The following is a 20,914-nucleotide window of genomic DNA, read 5'->3' on the forward strand; positions in this document are numbered from 1 at the left end:
AGAGCTAACCCATTTACATAACACAGTTAGATCAAACTCTGGGCCATTCAACACCCCACCCCTTGTTGTTTTTGTACAACTCTAAAATATCACAATACATCTTTATAGTGTTACGACCCCATCTAGGCTGCGAGGTCATAATGGAAAAGAAAATATGACGGCTAACAGAATGTAAGTTGTGAAAAGCAAATAGCAACAAAACAGAAGGACAAATGGAAATCTCCTTTTTTTGGTGTATTTCGCAGGATATTATTTACAAACAGTATTACTTGTGCAATATCTTCAGGCGTGATCCAGGCCAAAACAATAAACAAAACCCACACTAATGAAAGAAAACTTCCCACTAAATAATCCTAACAACAAAAGAAACATACAACAGACTTCCCTAACCACCAGACACAAACAGTGGCAAAAACAAAAATGGCAGTCACTCCCTACCACCAGTATCCAACACCAAAGTACCAAACACAACAATATTTACACACACTCTATACAAAATACACACACACACACACACACACACAATAGCTACCAAAGAAGGAGGGTCGAAGCTAAAGAACGAAGTCCAAAAATGGGGGAAAACAAGGTCATACACAAAAAGTCATAAAAACTTTCAATCACAGTCAAACAAACCAACAAACTCCAAACTCCAAACTAATAACGCTGTCTCCCTTCTCTCTTCTCTTCCTCCTTTCCTCTTCTGGGAGGAGCCATTAAATAGCTGAAGCAGTTGGCTTGAAAACCCGGCCAGGAACGGGGCGGAGTCTCAAACGGGAAAATCCTGGCAGTGAACCTAGAACACACACACACCAAACGAACACAGCACATAACAACAAGACAAACTGTACAGGAATGATTGCACTTCCACATCCCATGTCAGTTGTGATCAAGACAAAGTCCAAAATAAGAACAGCACTTAGACAATCACAGTCTCCCAGATGAAAAGCTGTTATGGCTGCATTTGTAAAGATGCTTTCATTGCAAAAATTATGACATCACACAGCCAGCAGCCTGACCTCATCCACAGACACCTCCATCTCCTGGGTGTCTTTCTCTGCACAGGAGCTATGGTGGTGTGCACTGTCATTAACTGCAGAGAGACTGAAAGCTCCAGGCTGCCTCACTTTTCCTGTCACCCAACGCATGGCAGGAATTGGCCACCAATGGAGGCCATTACTCCCAGCAGGCTTAAAAGCTTGGCATGCCTGCATGTGAAAACAACAAGATAGACAGATGGAGCTAAGGAATTACCCACAAGCCCTCAGCTTCCTGCAAGCCAGCTGTGAAGAGCAGGTCACCAGTAAAGTGATGGATGGTAACCAGCCAGTATGAGACACCTGTCAGTTTCTTGGTAAGAACGCTGTATAAACAGCAGGAGCATTAAGTGAATGACAGCTTATTTGTTGACAAGAAATTGATCAGTCTTGTGACATTTTCAGGGATTTTTCTTTTTTGCCATTTTGAAAGGTGTATATACAGTGGGGAAACTGTGATCCCCTGCTGATTTTGTAATCTTCCCCACTTACAAAGACATGAACAGTCTATAATTTTTATAGTAGGTTTATTTTAACAGAGAGAGGCAGGATATCAACAAAGAAATCCAAAATAAAAACATTAAATAAAGGTTATACATTCATTTGTATTTGATTAAATTAAATAAGCATTTGATCCTCAAGCAAAACGTGACTTAGTACTTGGTGGAGAAACCCTTGTTGGCAATCACAGAGGTCAGACGTTTCTTGTAGTTGGCCACCAGGGTTGCGCACGTCTCAGGGGGGATTTTTGCCCACTACTCTCATACACTCTCCAAATCCTGAAGGTTTCGAGGCTGTTACTTGGCAACTCAAAGTTTCAGCTCCCTCCACAGATTTTCTATGGGATTAAGGTCCAGAGACTGGCTAGGCCACTTCAGGATTTTAATGTGCTTCTTCTTAAGCCACTCCTCTGTTGCCTTGGCCATATGTTTTGGGTCATTGTCATGCTGGAAGACCCATCCACGACTCATCTTCAGTGTTCTGGCTGAGGTCAGGGGGTTCTCATTCAAGATTCTATAGTACATGGCCCCATTCATCAGCCCCTCGAATCATCCTTACCCCACGAGGTGAGCTCTTACATGGAGCTCCAGAGCGAGGACGAGTGACTGTTATCTTGTATTTCTTCCATTTTTGAATTATTGTGCCAACAGTGGTCTCTTTCCCACCAATCTTCTTGCTGATGTTCTTGTAGCCCATTCCAGTCTTGTGCAGGTCTACAATCTTGTCCGTGACATCCTTTGACAGCTCTTTGGTCTTGCCCATGGTGGTCGAGAGGTTTGAATGAAAGAGCCAGATTCTGTGACAGGTGTCTTTAATACACATAACATGGTGAGATTAAGAGTACTTTCTTAAAGGGACAGGAATACTTTGTGTGGTCTGTGGGTATGTATGTATGTGTATATATGTGTGCATACATATATATATACACACATACATGCATGCATACATATATATATATATATATATATATATATATATATATATATATATGTATGTGTGTGTGTACGTGTGTATGTTTATATATATATATATATATATATATATATATATATATATATATATATATATATATATATATAACATACATACATACATACATACATACACACTTTCAACAGGGAATAAGTTACATTCTGATAAGTTTTTTACATTTAAACCATCACGAGAGAGTGCATTATTAAGAGAGTTGAATGAATAGCAAATAATTTTTCAGAGAACCTGAAGGTGTGATACACAAGTGGTGGAAAAGGTACAGTCTTATTTCAGCAAATAACAGAAATGTCTGAAAAAGCATCTGGAACATCTGGCAGCTGGAACATGACTATTAATTGAAAATCAGTACAGTGTTCTTTTAAAATAGTTTCTCATCAGTTTCTGTAGTTTATTCTGTTTAGATTCACACTGGCCTAAAATGTTGGCATGTAAAAACTCAATATTTTGCATTTGTGCCTGGGGTTTTAGATTCTATTCCTATCACTGAACTATAGATATTTATTTAATGATGTCCTCATGCATTTTCAATAATGAGCTTCTCATGCTATAGTGCCTGTATACTTGGAAAATGGAAATGACCCAACTTAACAACATTGTTTTATAGGCTGCGACCAGGGACACCAATTTAATATGATACCACTGAATATACTTACATTTACTCAATGTGATGAATAAGGAAGAAACACGTTTACTTCAAAATGAATAAAACATTTGAATAGAAAGATGCTTACACATACTAATGAAACAAATGAATGAAAAGTCATTTTATTAAACATATTTGCTATCTAACTGCTTATTTTCTTCACTGTCTGAGATGACAGTACATAACCTAACAGTCTAATAAATACAGCAGTGATAGCCCTAAGGACAATCAAACTCAACCCTAACCTTCTTTGCAATAGGCTCCAAAGTGCTCTGGTGGCACTACAGCTGAACCTTCCTTAGCTCTGTTTGGAAGCCAATAATGCTTCCTCACTCAACTCACTGAGGTGCAGTTAGAGCTTATCTTAGGTTAACCACTGACCTTTGTTTGTCAAGTGAGGCAGGCCAAGACTGACCCAAGAATAGACTGTACCCAGCACTCAATTTGAGGAGAGATGTGAGGGAATGGTATCCCCCCAATAAAAAAAGGGTCATAGGCTCTAACTGCTGTGCCAACCAAGTAGTTCACAACTACAGATTTAAAGGCCACTTATTTTCATGCTCCTATCACCTCAGCCAATAGACAATTTGTCTTTGTAGTCTACCCTTTACCATCACAAGCCCCTAGCATTCACCAAGGATATTCTCTGGTGGGGCCCATTTTGGATGAAGTGTGTGAAGATCCTTCCTTATTTAGACAACTGTCTCACCTGTCTCTGTGCACCACACGGAGTGTGAAAAAATGCAAACGCAAAGTGTGTGGCCTGATTGTAATTTGGGTTTCAACCATGCAGATCACAGGACTTTAGACCCACATTCCATGATGGCACTTGTGGACTTGTATGTGGTTCTTCAGACACTGAGCTGTTTCTTGACAACACTGCAGCACTGCCATCAACTAAGGTCAAGGGTTATATCCATCCATGTTTTTTCACATCAACCGAAAAGGGAGAACAATGGGCTTATATCACATTATGTACTGTCTTTGGGCATTGTCTGCTTTGCTAATGGCTCAGGCATTTGACTCACTGAGAAGGCAAGAGCTTCCCCTAGAAAAGTGGGCTCCACGACAGGAAACAGGTCAGATGTGTGAGATGTTCAGATAAGGTCTACCACACGCTTGACCCCCTATCTGTTTTTGAAATGCTAATCAGAACCAGAGTTGAATTGCCATGTCCCCTGTCTAGCCACGAATTGCCAGACCATTTTTTTTCTACTGCTACACATATAAACTGGTTCTCCATGACAAAAAAAAAAAAGTATGATAATATCACCTCGATCTCAGTCAGTCCCACAGCTGAAGGACTATGTGGAAAAGGACATACCACAACACCATCAATAACCCACATTTCTACCCAAAAGACACAAGGAGGCAACCAGTGAATTTTAATGGAAGACCACCTTTTTACTGGTGTCTGGATGGATCTGATATCGCATTGTGGCCCAGTCATGCTTTTCTCATTATCTACCAAACGAGTCCTCCCACTCCCTTCCTGTAGAGCTAGCCAACAAACGAGTCCACTCACTTTGTCTCATGCCCTCCAGCCAAACTTGTCTCCCAAGACACACACACACACACACACACACACACACACACACACACACACTTTTCCCTAACCTGCATTTCTGTGTGCTTCAGGCAGGCACAAAATAATTGACAGGCAGGAAAGACTTCTCCCTTATACAGAGACATTTCTTGATTTGTTGAAAGCCATGTTCAGCATGGCTTTTTTTTTTTTGTTCAGCAAAAATCATGACAATGCAGGAAGGTAGATTTTTAAATATGTGTATGCATCTCTGTTTAGGAAGGTCAATGGCACAGCAAATGTGGAGTAAGGGAGATGCCACAGTGAACACTGAACAAATGTACAACAGGTAACGATGTAAAAGTAGCATTATTATTATAGCATATTATAGCAATAGCAATATTAACTCTGTAGCATTTTAAAGAACAGTTTAAAAAATGGTAATTGCTCATCAGTGATTCATTAAATTATCCATTATAATTTTCCACTTTTTATACAATATTGCCAATTTATCATAAAAAAAAATTGCATGGCTCAAAAAAAGCTGCATTTTAATTAAGCCCCCCCCCCCCAAAAAAAGGAAACCAATCTTTAGAATCAGAACCTAGTGATAATGAATCATATGCTTTGATTTCATAAAATGATTTTATTGTATCAGTGGTTAGAAGGCATTAAAATGTAGGCCCAGAATCTGCACCTACATGGGTTTTCTATGCAGCTTTATCTGTGAAAATAAACAATAAATTATTAATAATATGTATTATTGGTATTATTATTAAAGGAAAAATTAACATTAAAAAAGCAATCCTCTTGGATTTGCATCATGCAATGCAAAAATGGATTCTGTAGTGTACCATAGAACAAGCAATTTTAATAAAACAGTCTTGCAAAAGTGCATTCTACTTCCCCAACAACTGCACTTATACTGCCCAGTTATGATACAAAAGTGACAACTAGCAGGTATTATTGTACCAAATGTACACAAGGCCAGGAGTATCAATCCAACATGATTATTTTTGGAATTAATGTGAGGGTCAGGTTTTGGTTAGAATTATTAACAAGATAGGCTAATCAGCCCCGAATAATTTTCACCCACTACCAGCCAGGGTAGCATTTCTGTGTAGAATAAACCATTAATAGTGGAGCACCACACAATCATGGTGAACCACAATAAGTAAACAGGGCTGCTTAGTCCAGTTGAAGGAGATTGGTAGATGTTTGCTGCATTAGCCCGTTTACTCAGTATAAAAACCTTTTTATTTAGAATAAGAATTAGATTGATTTAAGAAGACAAAATGCCCAACCTGAAAATGTAAATGAGAAGCAGTCCTCTTTCTACCAGCTAATTTGTTTTCTCTATAAAATGTCTCTCTGTAAAAAACAAAGGTTTTACAGTAAGAGTACAAATGCTCACTGATTAAGAATCATGCTATACATATGTTTCCTACAAATTTACACCATCTGAGCTGCCATAAGTACAAAAGAATCGATATTCACAAAGATCTATACAATATATTTTTTAAATCAGTAGGTCCAAGAACGCATGGGCTCATATCCCGAAAGAATTGAAAAAATAAAATATCCACCCAGTGTTTAAAAAAAAAACTTAACTAAAAAAAAAAAATTATATATATATGTGTGTGTGTGTGTGTGTGTGTGTGTGTGTATATACAGTATATGTATAGTCAATACTCACAGGATATTAATGTACTATAAGACTTGATGTAGTCTAACTACTTTGAAGTGTCTGCGGGATAGATTTAAAAGCACTGGATTTTAAGATATTATAAAGTGTGCACTTCGGTGCAAATTATTGCTCTGGTCGTTGAAAGAACAGCATGTCCCTTTTGTAGACATTGCTTTCTGATTCAGGGTGGGAGGAGATGAAGCCGAGTGTCAGACAGGCCCAGGAATGGGGGAAGAAGGGTGACATCCAGGAGGGGATGTATGTGGGGTTCACGAGCAATAGGTACAGACGAGAGGAGGTGCCACAGAGGTAAAAGCAGTCACACAGACGTGGTCACTCGGTCCACAGCATTATTGACCTCGTTTTTGTTGGAGTCCAGACCTTTGGCAGCAATCATGTCATTTCGGAGATTCTCGACCACCTTCTTCATGGTCCTTAGCTCACCTGGGTGGGGCGTGGCCCGTCGCAAGAATGTACCCTGAGGGGACAGAGGTCAGAGAGAATGTGTCAGGAAAAGAAAGAATTAAAGAGCGAGAGAAAAATCCATCTGAAGAGCCTTTGTAACAGACCTTGACTAGACTTGTGGTTCCATTTATAATTATTTACTGAACTCGAGAAGCATCTAACAAACTGCTAGGTAGCACGAGGCACATCATCCCAATTTTTAAAAGAAATTCTTGATATGTAAACATGCAAAACATACAAGAGGTACTGCCCCCCCCACCTTTTCTTCGTCATCATCATCATCACCCTCCTCCTCCTCAATGAAGCGGATGGCGCTGATCCTGTTAATGGTTCTGTTGTCCCAGGTATCATCAGCCATGTCGTTCACAAGGTTTTCCATAGCTCCACAGCGTGCTAGGTTATCGGAGTCTAGACACATGCATGCACACACACACAGCTCATAAGCACACACTTTCCACCACTTCCTCCCTGCCATTTTCCTACTGCCATTTTAGTGTGGGCTACTACACTAGTACAATTAGCACCAAAAGTATGTTGTCTTGTATTGCTTGATGCATGGAACATCTGGGCCTTGGGGAGAGAAAATGTGTGTGCTGAGATGTTGGATCATGCTTTCAAATCCTGGCGTACTCAGAGGATTACTGCTGGACCAGCTGCATCCCCTGCCAGCACCATTCATGGCTCTCAGAAGCTAGGCCTTCACGGGTGCTCCTTTCTGATCTGCTCAGCCAACCAGCACCACCGATGAACACAAACCCTCCGACCAAGAAACAACTGAGGTGGGAGGGGTCACGCAGTGGCCAACTTTCATACTCCATTCCATCACCAGAGATAACGCCATTCTTAAAGAGCTAGTGAGAGCAGATGGGCTGTGGGTTCTGGAACGGCCACTGTGGGGCGATGTGGCGCTACCGCTGTTGTGAGGGCTTAGTGCAGTTTGGACAGGGGTAAGAGAAGCTGGGTGGAGATAAGCCTCTTTAGCTGTCTGGTTTGCAGGGTGGATGTAAAACACAGCATGGGAGTATGGACAGAAGGCAGAGGAGAGGATTTCAGGCTCTCTCCATCCATCAAATACCACCTATATAGATTCTGTCCCTCTAAACAGACATGTTACAGCATCCAATCCAATGTCCTTGCATTCATCCATGCATCTATGTGGACACTACTCATCAAACATTCTGCAGCAGTATAGCAGTCTGACGTAAAATGTTCTAAGAGCATTACACCCAAAAGAATTAAAATTACAGCTGGATGACTCCATAACACCATGATATAAACTACTGTGCACAGGTTACTTACATACCAGAGGTTCATACATTTAAAGGAATGCTTGAGGAAAAGGGTGGGAAAAATGACAAATTTTCCTCTTATCCTTAATGTAACTGATCAGCCAACATGTCCAACTGTTGCTTCTATAGTTTTTCCATGGAGCTACAAGGCTATTGTAGCTAACAAGTAATGGAAACATTTGGCCAGTGTTGCATGCTGAAGTCAGTAATCATGGGCCGTATTTGGCCAAGTGATATTTGTACTTTAATATATTTATGACAACAGTAGTACAAGCGCATACAAATCTGGATTTTAAAATATAAATCAAATTTGAACTATATTATACATTAATTATATAGGTACTACAAAGCCATGTTTATAACTTTTCAAAAGTATTTCTCTTATTTCTCTATGAATATAATTATGTGAACACAAGGTTCTGGGCCAAAATCAGATCACTTCTTTTTTTTTTTTTCCCCTCTAAGACACTCAATAAATAATAAAGAATCTGAACTCAATAATCTGAAAGACATTTTTGAAAATCACTATGATTAGATAGCATCATCTTAGCAAAGATAACTCACCTCTGTCCAGCTCGCAGGACTGCTGGGGCAAGAGTACACAGGTGAGCACCTTCTCCCTCGTGTTAGGATCCACGTCTGTCTGGAAGGTGAGCAGTGGCTGAGATTGGTTCTCTGACAGCCAGAGAGCTTTGAGCCGCAGCGTGGTGAGGGACATGGGCAAAAAGGCCAGCCTGCGGTCAGAGACAGGCAGAGATGGAGGACGGGCCCGCAAAGTTAACAGGCAGGCATTTTGCCTGTTGTATTCAGACAAACTTGCTAAATGCAAACATGTGCCAGCACTCTCGCATATCAGTCATGTAAGTATAAAATGTATTTAAAAATATCAGCCTGTGAAAATGGCAGCTTGCTGCTCACATTCATAAAATGTTCAACTGAGCCCTGCTTGCCTTCATTTACAGTTAGCTACACTAGCATTTTATAAAAGCAACGTTAGTACAATATGTATGATTTTCTTGGTTTAATTATCCGGGCAGTCCCTAGCCAGCGAGCACGCTCCAACAAACCTGTTTCCGGACACATCAAACACGTGCAGCTCAGTGGCCTGTGACAGTTCTGAAGGAATGCGTATCAAACAATTGTCCCTCACACAGAGCACATTCAGGCTACTGCAGCCTCCAATCTGTGAAAGGTCACAGGAGACAGAACTGTGTCACACATATGCAGATCTAATTGCCACAGACAGAACATCAGCATGAGGTGGACAGGGATACCAGACAGAGCTCTGGTTTACAGCTACCATGGCAATGTCTCCTTATAACCAGTATAGCTTGTGAAAATCAGCACTGTAAGCCTGAATTTCCATTACAATCAATCATAAGTTAATTCACCTTGTGATAAAAGGAGGGGGGGGGGGGTATAGCAAGAGAATTTTGGGGGAAATGTTTGGGGGGGGGGTTGTTTAGTTTTAGTGAATTAATTCATAAAAGTGAGTGCATAGATGAATGAAAAAGAGCATCTGGTACTCTGTTTAGGATCTATAGACTGTTGATGGGGTTGGATAATAGGAATTTACAAGCAATCAATGGGAAATATAGCAGACAGTTAAATGGTGAACAGAGATGTACTAAACCAACCAGAACTGTACAATAATGCCTTGACATTTCATGGCATTCTCTCAACAGCAGACTGAGGGCGTATGCATTAAAGGCTAGAGCCTTTGTATTTGCAGAAGGAAAGGAGGGAAAAAATGTTTCTGGTTCAAGTCCTCTTCAAAACAACAGTTTATTAAACACCAACAAAGCATCCTTCAAATTTTATGAAAAGCCTAAGCACTAGGTGAACAGAATGTAATTGGTAGGCAGAGGGGCAGAATTGCTGAATGTGTAGTGGATGGTGGTGGGAATGTGTGGATGAGGTCAGACAAACAGCAGAGTGGTGAAGGCTCTCGCTGGCCAGTCTGGGTCCCTGGACACAGAGCCATTGTTTCAGGCCAGAAAACGGCCTTTCACATTACAATGCCACCAGAGGCTGTTCTTGCCTCTCCACAACACAAGAGGTTAGAGGGAGAGAGACAAGAAACCAGAGACGAACAAAACTACGGAAATGCAGCAGCATCATGATACAGATATTCTCATGATGGAACATATGAAACCGGATATTTTAAAATAGTCTTTTTTTCTGAGAATAGCTAGGCAGTTGCAGAACAGGCATAATCCAAACAACAGTGTTTGCAAAGGGGCTAAAATTAACAGGCACTGAGCATAAAGTGGAAGGCATATCTTCAATTAATAAAGTGAAAAAAATTAATATACAAAAGTAACTTTTATAAAGTAAAACAGATCAATATAATAAAATGCAGCAACAATCTGCTTGAAGTTGGGCCATATCACTAAATTACACTGTTCAAAAGTAAAATTTGAAAAAGTAAAACACAGTATCATATATTGCACAGCCTTCAAAAAAAAAAAAAGTAAGATAAATAAATAAATCATTAATTGAGATTTAAATACAGTCCTAAAGTTCGTGTAATGGTGTGTAGAAGCATGACAGTAAGAATAGTTGATGAGAAAGACTATAAAGTGGTAAGAAATGAACATGTTCAACCAATACACTGGTCTGTTTCACCAGATACACATGCCACAGACGCACCACTGTGCTCAGAGGTGACAACATAGAAATCATTACACACCCACCCTTCCTGCATGACCCAAGGGAGCCGACCTTGCTTCGGATCACTGGGCTAATGGAGGGACCTGTGTGGCATAGACCACAGAGGGCACTTTACCTGTTAAGGCTTGCCACACAGGGACCAGATTTGCTGACTAGCAATTGTTAGGATTATATTTCATATTTCATAAGGCCCAATAAAATGACAGGAGGGATATCCCCATTCAGATGAATCTGCATGTGAGCCTCACGCCCACCCACACAGACACACACATGCACTGCTATTTCTCCAAGCAGCAAAGTGCATCCAAAAAATATATAATCAAAATTATGAACAATGGAATGAAAGTTTCCATATCCAAATGACTGATTTAGTAGTGTGAAAATGAGACTCCAACTGCAAAGGTTTAGCTGTAACACCAGAAAATAAATCCTTAGGGTAAACCACATGCAGAACAGCCATTTTCTGTCAATAAGATTTTTTTCAACAAACATAACATAGCCTGTATCATAATTTAAGGAGGACTGATCATCTAGATTTCCACATGGTTCAGGATCCAGTGTATGATCACTGGGTGAGTTTCTGCATAGAAAGAAGTGGCAGGGACTTTAATGACCAATTGCCCGCCACAAAACTAAAACCAAAATAACCAAAATGTGTTCCTTCAAGAACTCAAAACACCTTAAAAAACCCATGTATTAAAAGCATTCAAAAGATAACAGAGCTGCAACATTACCATAGGTTCCAACACAGTTTTTAAGTTTTTATGCAAGGTAGGTTTAATTGCTTTGCCTGCAAAGTTTTAAATATTTAATTTAAATAAGCCAATTAAAAATCATCAGCTCTTGCAAACTTGCAAAAGGCTTAGATTTTATGGTTAACTTGAAGTCTGTTTATAACTCATGAAGAACTCAGTCTACTCGTAAAACAAGCTGGGTGCCTTTTCAATGACGAGAATGAAAGAAAAAATGTCTTCCATGAAATGCGAAGGTTGGAATTCTGACCACAGTGATGTGCAGTACAGAAGCAGACAAGATCCGTACCCGACACCAGGCATGCATACTTCCAGGAGCGACCAGTTGCATCACAGCTGGTGTGGAGACTGTGGACTTTGCCACCATACTTTACATCAAACTTAGCAGAATGGGTGCAGATCAATTCAATAAAGCAGCAACTGAACACCATTATTTTAATATTTCCCAAGAGTTAATATCATGTAGTCCTCAACACTTAGATAAGGAAATGCTACATACCTCCTTGGGTAAAGTTGTCAAGCGATTCCGGTCACAGTTGAAGTTTGAGAGTTTCTTAAGCTTTCCGATGCTTCTGGGCAAGCGCTGAGAAAACAAACATGCATCATGTGGCTAATCCTTTTGAAGGGGTATATGTATTTGACAGCTTATTAGCATTACACAAGAACTCTAGTGTGGTGGTATTGGTATGTTCAGTGGGTGCACACCAATAGCAGCACAGCCCACTCCTATATGATCTGCAGGACTGGGGCAATAAGCTGTTCCCAAGTGCACCGAGACAAACGAGAAGCCACTTTACGAGTTCCACACAGCCACAGGGCATGGCTCGCCCCTATTCAATTACACACACACTCATCAGGAACCATTCCTGTCGATCTGGACGGCGGTCACCACCGGGAAGACCATTAGGCAGTGCTACACAGTAGCATGTTTTTCCCCCTTTCACTTACAAGCTCAGTGGAGCATAGGTAGGAGGAAGGCTCACCAGCAGCTGGTTCTCTGTCAGCACTAACTCGGTCAGGCTTTCACAGCCGCCAATGCTCTCGGGCAGTTGGACCAGGCGGTTCTGATCAGCTTTCAGTATTGAAAGCTGCTTCAGTCTTCCTGTGGGAGAACACACATGGGGCTGCATGAGGTTACAGGCACAATCACATGCTCTGGAAGAGGGATGCTCAGATCCACCGGTAGCTGTTTGACGTGCAAGTTCACAAAATGAAGATCAGCAGGAAAATTAGTCTACAGGTAATTGTGCCGTTAAGCTTTTTTTGGTTTTCACACAGGGCGCTCCAAGTGCTTTTCATAGTAGATAGTTATTGTACTAGTACTAGTAGTTATTGTAGAAAGACTGCAGGGTAGAACACAATGTCTTCAGAGAAACAGAACTTTTCAGACATAGGACTTTAATCTGCATTGCAGACTGCATTGCTCTGTCCAAACTGCCCTTGTGTACAATGCAATTTATACTGTCTCTGTGTGTGTTTACTATAATGCACACAGAGAGAAACATACATATTATCTTTTATTTATATTTATTTATTTATTTTCCCGCAGACACAAATGGATGATGCAATCGCAAACACACACGTGCCTGGCAATATGCAGCAGCAAGCAAACTCACTGACCTATGCCTTCTGGCAGAGTCTCGAGGAGGTTCTGGGACACCAGCAGGTCAGTGAGGGACAGCAGCCCAGCCAGCTCCTCTGGGAGGTGCTCCAGCTTGTTCTCCGACACATCCAAGCACAGCAGGTTCTTCATACTGCCCAGCTCCTACAAGAGAGTAGTGTGTGCATGTGTGTGTGTACATATGTGCACATGCGTGAGAGAGAGTGAGAGAGACAGAGAGCAAAGTTTCACTTGTATTCATGTTAGCATTTTTGGCTAGGTTTATGTAAAGCCAAAAATAAAATAATTGTATAGCATATTCCCCAGTAAGAAAACAATGAAAAGTTTACCGATGGTAATTCGGCCAGCTGGTTTCCATCCAGCCATAGCTCCTTTAAACTGACAAGGCATCCTATTGTCTCAGGCTGGAAGCAGAAACACATCCCGAGCACATAAGAAGTGAGAGCAGGTGACGGTGAGCAGTGTGAACAGAAAGGCGGTGCTGTGCAGAACATTTGCAAACGTTTTGCCAGTCTTTGGCCACATATTTTGTGCTCTCCAACGGTAATCGTACTGCCGCAAGCACTTCTTGCATCCGTGAATGTGAATATGGATGGAGGAAAACAGGCAAAACTATGCACTAGAGAATGCAACAGACATGTTTGCCTAAAGGTTTTTTAAAGCCTTTTATTAATGATGTGGTTCAAAATGTGAATGTATATCCAATATGTTCCTGGTCAGATGCACACTTGGAAGAATTTCTACTCATAAACGCAGAGGAACTTACCAAAGTATACAGTTCATTGGTCCCCAGATCGAGTTCTTCAAGTCGGTGTAGTTGACAGAGAGATCTGGCAGGAGCAATTGAAAATATGCAAGTGTGCAATTACAGGTTTTGTAAGATACACACATGCACACACACGCTCTCTCTTGAACGGTATACTTACTCTGGTAAATATGTCAACATGTTTTCTCTGAGTTCCAGTGATACCAAGTTGCAGAGACTGAAAAACAAAAGGCGGCTTCGTTAAAACTCAGAGCGTTCTGAATTAATATTAAGGTGCATATGATAACATCCAAAGTTTTTTTTTTTACCATAAGGTAATGATACTGCATCACATCAGCAGTCAACATTCAGGTTTTATATCCCACTTCCTCCCTCATTACAGAACAACACTTAAAGGTGGGGGGGGGGGTTACTGCAAGTCCCCAAAACGGAAGCAACCAATTAGATTCCAGCATGCCTCAACATAAATACTAGAAGCCCTGTCACGTCAGACTCGGCATATGCTTAATTTAGCAGCAGGGGAAAAGTCAGTGCTAGGCAAATGCTTCCTGATCAAATCACAACTCTGGGTGGACCATGTCATGACTCTTTAATATACCTTCAGCTTAAGGCTGTAACAAGTAAGCTGTGTCAACACTCCACTCTTGTTAAAGGTCCCACACAACATTGTAAGCAGTGTTGGCTCCAAGCAGAGAGAGGAAGGATTACTGGCAAAAAGTATAGACTGCTGTTTTATATTTTCTAGAATTACAGGCTTCAAACTCATGAACCATGAGCAAAGCCCTGAAAAAGAACAAAGTCTTAAAAAGTGGGTCATTTTAGCTGATCAGCAGACCTGATTATGAGCAAACAGCTCAGAGGAGTGTTTTACAATCTACTATAACCTTTACATTTACACTCCTATGCATTATTGTACAGCAGTGGACAAAAGCTGCTTTCATACCTGAGGCCTTTTTAAACTAAAGCCCACCGTAAAACGTTCCACATTGAAAGCCATTGTTTCAAATTTACTTGCATACAAAATACTACGAGCCAATTGAAAAGACCTACCGACCCACACTAACACAGTGACCTCCCTCAACTGTATTTTGCCAGGTGGAAAAACCATAAAAATGCTCACAAGTAATATAATTTGCACAACTTAATTCTTGAAGCACTTTCCTGCTCTGAATGAAGCACCAAGCAGTGCAGATCTGTTGTGTAAAACCTTGTGGTCTCTGTGCTAGTCATCATGAGAAGGGCAGGGGATAAATGTGGCCTATAAAAGAAGCCCACCACAGGATTAAGTGCACAGCAGTGTGTTTTACTGCTATAAATAATATATCCTCAATGGCAGTCTCAGCTCTGAAGAGCCCAGTCTTAAGCACCTCCCCTCTAGCCACAGTTGGACTGTGCTACTGAAGAAAAAGTTTTATTGAACACTGCCTAAGGCATGAACTGGAGGCACTGCCAAAGATAACACGTTCTCATATGGAGCGCTGAGGTGATGGTTTTTCATGATGCCTTTGAAACTGGATGAACCTGCTAGAATTGGACAGTGGAGGAGGGTAATGCTGTATCTCTCAGAAATTTGAAAGTAGTCACAGACAAAGTCTAATTAAAACAAAAAGGTGGAATGTTTGAACAAACACTGATGATAAATGTTCCGAAACACATGGCAGCTAGGCAGGCAACTGGCCAATAATTTTCTTTTAAAAAAGAAAGGACGGGGAAAAACAAATCCTACAAAAAAGCACATTTTTCCCGTAACTATACAATGGAATGCAGCCCGGTGGAACAACAATCAGATTGTGTGAGACTGCTATCTAGAGCAGACGAGCTGGACTAGCAAGAGGAAATTACACAGGAAATTTACGAGGTCGGGGAACGACACAAGGGGGAAAAGCCTAGGCAAAGCAGGGCAGGCCCAAATAGCCCAGACTTGTGCCTATTTTAGCCAGCTGAAATGGCCAAAACTGTTTACAAATGTATACATTTCCTCGTGGGAGGAGACAGGTTATCAAGAAGAAACTGGTCAAAACTGGGTAGAATTAAATTAATAAATACATACTCACACACACACACACACACACACACACACACACACGTCCTAACACACACACGCGCACTCACACGCACATACTATATATTATATATACACACATACACATATATACTCACGCACACGCTCGTGCTCGCACTCTGGCGCGCGCACACACGCACTCACATGCGCACATATGTACTCACACACACGCGTGTGTGTACTCACACACACATGCACTCACACGCGCACACGCCCTTGCACACACTCACATCCTCACGTCCACGCGCGCACTCTCAAGTGCACACACACACACACGTCCTCACACACACACACACACACGCACGCGCCCTCGCTCTCACACACACACACGCACGCGCCCTCGCTCTCACACACACGCACGCGCCCTCGCTCTCACACACACGCACGCGCCCTCGCTCTCGCACACACGCACGCGCCCTCGCTCTCGCTCACACGCACGCGCCCTCGCTCTCGCTCACACACACACACGCGCCCTCGCTCTCGCTCACACACACACACGCGCCCTCGCTCTCGCTCACACACACACACGCGCCCTCGCTCTCGCTCACACACACACACGCGCCCTCGCTCACACACACACGCGCCCTCGCTCTCACACACACGCGCCCTCGCTCTCACACACACGCGCCCTCGCTCTCACACACACACACGCGCCCTCGCTCTCACACACACACACACGCGCCCTCGCTCTCACACACACACACACACGCGCCCTCGCTCTCACACACACACACACACGCGCCCTCGCTCTCACACACACACACACACACACGCGCCCTCGCTCTCACACACACACACACGCGCCCTCGCTCTCACACACACACACGCGCCCTCGCTCTCACACACACACACGCGCCCTCGCTCTCACACACACACACGCGCCCTCGCTCTCACACACACACACGCGCCCTCGCTCTCACACACACACACGCGCCCTCGCTCTCACACACACACACGCGCCCTCGCTCTCACACACACACACGCGCCCTCGCTCACACACACACACGCGCCCTCGCTCTCACACACACACACGCGCCCTCGCTCTCACACACACACACGCCCTCGCTCTCACACACACACACGCCCTCGCTCTCACACACACACACACACGCCCTCGCTCTCACACACACACACACGCCCTCGCTCACACACACACACGTCCTCGCTCACACACACACGTCCTCGCTCACACACACACGTCCTCGCTCACACACACACACGTCCTCGCTCACACACACACACACACACACGTCCTCGCTCTCTCACACACACACGCCCTCGCTCTCTCACACACACACACACACGCCCTCGCTCTCTCACACACACACACACGCCCTCGCTCTCACACACACACACACACGCCCTCGCTCTCACACACACACACACACGCCCTCGCTCTCACACACGCCCTCACGCTCTCACACACGCCCTCACGCTCTCACACACGCCCTCACACACGCCCTCACGCGCCCTCGCTCTGACACACACGCGCCCTCACGCGCCCTCGCTCTCACACACACGCGCCCTCGCTCTCACACACACGCGCCCTCGCTCTCACACACACACACGCCCTCGCTCTCACACACACACACACGCCCTCGCTCTCACACACACACACACGCCCTCGCTCTCACACACACACGCCCTCGCTCTCACACACACACACACGCCCTCGCTCACACACACACACACGCCCTCGCTCTCTCACACACACACGCCCTCGCTCTCTCACACACACACGCCCTCGCTCTCACACACACGCCCTCGCTCTCACACACACGCCCTCGCTCTCACACACACGCCCTCGCTCTCACACACACGCCCTCGCTCTCACACACACGCCCTCGCTCTCGCTCTCACACACACGCCCTCGCTCTCGCTCTCACACACACGCCCTCGCTCTCGCTCTCACACACACGCCCTCGCTCTCGCTCTCACACACACGGCCTCGCTCTCACACACGGCCTCGCTCTCACACACGGCCTCGCTCTCACACACGGCCTCGCTCTCACACACGGCCTCGCTCTCACACACACGCGCCCTCGCTCTCACACACACGCGCCCTCGCTCTCACACACACGCGCCCTCGCTCTCACACACACGCGCCCTCGCTCTCACACACACGCGCCCTCGCTCTCACACACACGCGCCCTCGCTCTCACACACACGCGCCCTCGCTCTCACACACACGCGCCCTCGCTCTCACACACACGCCCTCGCTCTCACACACGGCCTCGCTCTCACACACGGCCTCGCTCTCACACACGGCCTCGCTCTCACACACGGCCTCGCTCTCACACACGGCCTCGCTCTCACACACACACACACACACGCGTCCTCGCTCTCACACACACACACACGCGCCCTCGCTCTCACACACACACGCGCCCTCGCTCTCACACACACACGCGCCCTCGCTCTCACACGCGCCCTCGCTCTCACACACACACGCGTCCTCGCTCTCACACACACACGCGTCCTCGCTCTCACACACACACGCGTCCTCGCTCTCACACACACACGCGTCCTCGCTCTCACACACACACGCGTCCTCGCTCTCACACACACACGCGTCCTCGCTCTCACTCACACACGTCCTCGCTCTCACTCACACACGTCCTCGCTCTCACTCATGCCCTCACTCACACACGCGCACACACGCCCTCGCTCTCACTCATGCCCTTACGCCCTCGCTCTCACACGCATGCACACACACACACGCACCCTCGCCCTCACACACGCACGCCCTCGCCCTCACGCCCGCCCGCACGCCCTCGCCCTCACGCCCGCCCGCACGCCCTCGCCCTCACGCCCGCCCTCGCTCTCACACGCACGCACGCCCTCGCTCTCACGCCCGCCCGCACGCCCTCGCTCACACGCACGCACACACGCACGCCCTCGCTCTCACACCCGCCCGCACGCCCTCGCCTGCACGCCCTCGCTCTTACACGCACGCCCGCCCGCACGCCCTCGCCCTCACGCCCGCCCGCACGCCCTCGCCCTCACGCCCGCCCTCGCTCTCACACGCACGCACACACGCACGCCCTCGCTCTCACGCCCGCCCGCACGCCCTCGCTCACACACACGCACACCCTCGCTCTCACGCCCGCCCGCACGCCCTCGCCTGCACGCCCTCGCTCTTACACGCACGCCCGCCCGCACGCCCTCGCTCTCACACGCACACAAACACGTTCCTCGCTCTCACACGCACACAAACACGTTCCTCGCTCTCACACGCACACAAACACGTTCCTCGCTCTCACACGCACACACACGTCCTCGCACACGCGCCCTCGCTCACACACACACACACGCGCCCTCGCTCACACACACACACACGCGCCCTCGCTCACACACACACACACGCGCCCTCGCTCACACACACACACACACGCGCCCTCGCTCACACACACACACACACACGCGCCCTCGCTCACACACACACACACACACGCGCCCTCGCTCACACACACACACACACACGCGCCCTCGCTCACACACACACACACACACGCGCCCTCGCTCACACACACACACACACACGCGCCCTCGCTCACACACACACACACACACGCGCCCTCGCTCACACACACACACACACACGCGCCCTCGCTCACACACACACACACACACGCGCCCTCGCTCACACACACACACACACACGCGCCCTCGCTCACACACACACACACACACACGCGCCCTCGCTCACACACACACACACACACGCGCCCTCGCTCACACACACACACACACACGCGCCCTCGCTCACACACACACACACACACACGCGCCCTCGCTCACACACACACACACACACGCGCCCTCGCTCTCACACACACACACACGCGCCCTCGCTCTCACACACACACACGCGCCCTCGCTCTCACACACACACACGCGCCCTCGCTCTCACACACACGCCCTCGCTCTCACACACACACGCCCTCGCTCTCACACACACACGCCCTCGCTCTCACACACACACGTCCTCGCTCTCACACACGTCCTCGCTCTCACACACACACACGTCCTCGCTCTCACACACACACACGTCCTCGCTCTCACACACACACACGTCCTCGCTCTCACACACACACACGTCCTCGCTCTCACACACACACACGTCCTCGCTCTCACACACACACACGTCCTCGCTCTCACACACACACACGTCCTCGCTCTCACACACACACACGTCCTCGCTCTCACACACACACACGTCCTCGCTCTCACACACACACACACGTCCTCGCTCTCACACACACACACACGTCCTCGCTCTCACACACACACACACGTCCTCGCTCTCACACACACACACACGTCCTCGCTCTCACACACACACGTCCTCGCTCTCACTCACACACGTCCTCGCTCTCACTCATGCCCTCACTCACACACGCGCACACACGCCCTCGCTCTCACTCATGCCCTTACGCCCTCGCTCTCACACGCATGCACACACACACACGCGCCCTCGCCCTCACACACGCACGCCCTCGCCCTCACGCCCGCCCGCACGCCCTCGCCCTCACGCCCGCCCGCACGCCCGCCCTCGCTCTCACACGCACGCACACACGCACGCCCTCGCTCTCACGCCCGCCCGCACGCCCTCGCTCACACGCACGCACACACGCACACCCTCGCTCTCACGCCCGCCCGCACGCCCTCGCCTGCACGCCCTCGCTCTTACACGCACGCCCGCCCGCACGCCCTCGCTCTCACGCCCGCCCACACGCCCTCGCTCTCACACGCACACAAACACGTTCCTCGCTCTCACACGCACACAAACACGTTCCTCGCTCTCACACGCACACAAACACGTTCCTCGCTCTCACACGCACACAAACACGTTCCTCGCTCTCACACGCACACAAACACGTTCCTCGCTGTCACACGCACA

The 20,914-nt window shown here is 46.4% G+C and overlaps 1 protein-coding gene across 3 annotated transcripts in view; it reads right to left on the reverse strand.

Moving 5' to 3' along the window:
* Positions 1 to 5,322: 5,322 nt before the first annotated feature.
* The window catches only part of lrrc1 (leucine rich repeat containing 1), a 34,029-nt gene continuing 18,437 nt past the window's right edge, over positions 5,323 to 20,914 (reverse strand). Inside the window, exons 5-16 of one of the 3 annotated variants that reach the window (XR_004776699.1) lie at positions 14,110 to 14,166; positions 13,950 to 14,013; positions 13,513 to 13,587; positions 13,183 to 13,327; positions 12,546 to 12,664; positions 12,062 to 12,145; positions 9,205 to 9,320; positions 8,702 to 8,871; positions 7,108 to 7,256; positions 6,742 to 6,861; positions 6,001 to 6,067; positions 5,323 to 5,420 (exon numbers count right to left, since the gene is read on the reverse strand). Coding sequence is in view for 1 of the 3 variants with exons in the window: in XM_035531864.1 (XP_035387757.1) it covers positions 6,703 to 6,861; positions 7,108 to 7,256; positions 8,702 to 8,871; positions 9,205 to 9,320; positions 12,062 to 12,145; positions 12,546 to 12,664; positions 13,183 to 13,327; positions 13,513 to 13,587; positions 13,950 to 14,013; positions 14,110 to 14,166 (1,138 nt within the window). In the remaining 2 variants the exon portion in view is untranslated. Of the gene's footprint in view, positions 6,862 to 7,107; positions 7,257 to 8,701; positions 8,872 to 9,204; positions 9,321 to 12,061; positions 12,146 to 12,545; positions 12,665 to 13,182; positions 13,328 to 13,512; positions 13,588 to 13,949; positions 14,014 to 14,109; positions 14,167 to 20,914 lie in introns of all 3 variants that reach the window. The other 2 variants (XR_004776698.1, XM_035531864.1) reach the window with 2 other exon arrangements.

Source organism: Electrophorus electricus, chromosome 11 (genome assembly GCF_013358815.1).
Source record: "Electrophorus electricus isolate fEleEle1 chromosome 11, fEleEle1.pri, whole genome shotgun sequence".
Taxonomy (NCBI): Eukaryota; Metazoa; Chordata; class Actinopteri; order Gymnotiformes; family Gymnotidae; genus Electrophorus; species Electrophorus electricus.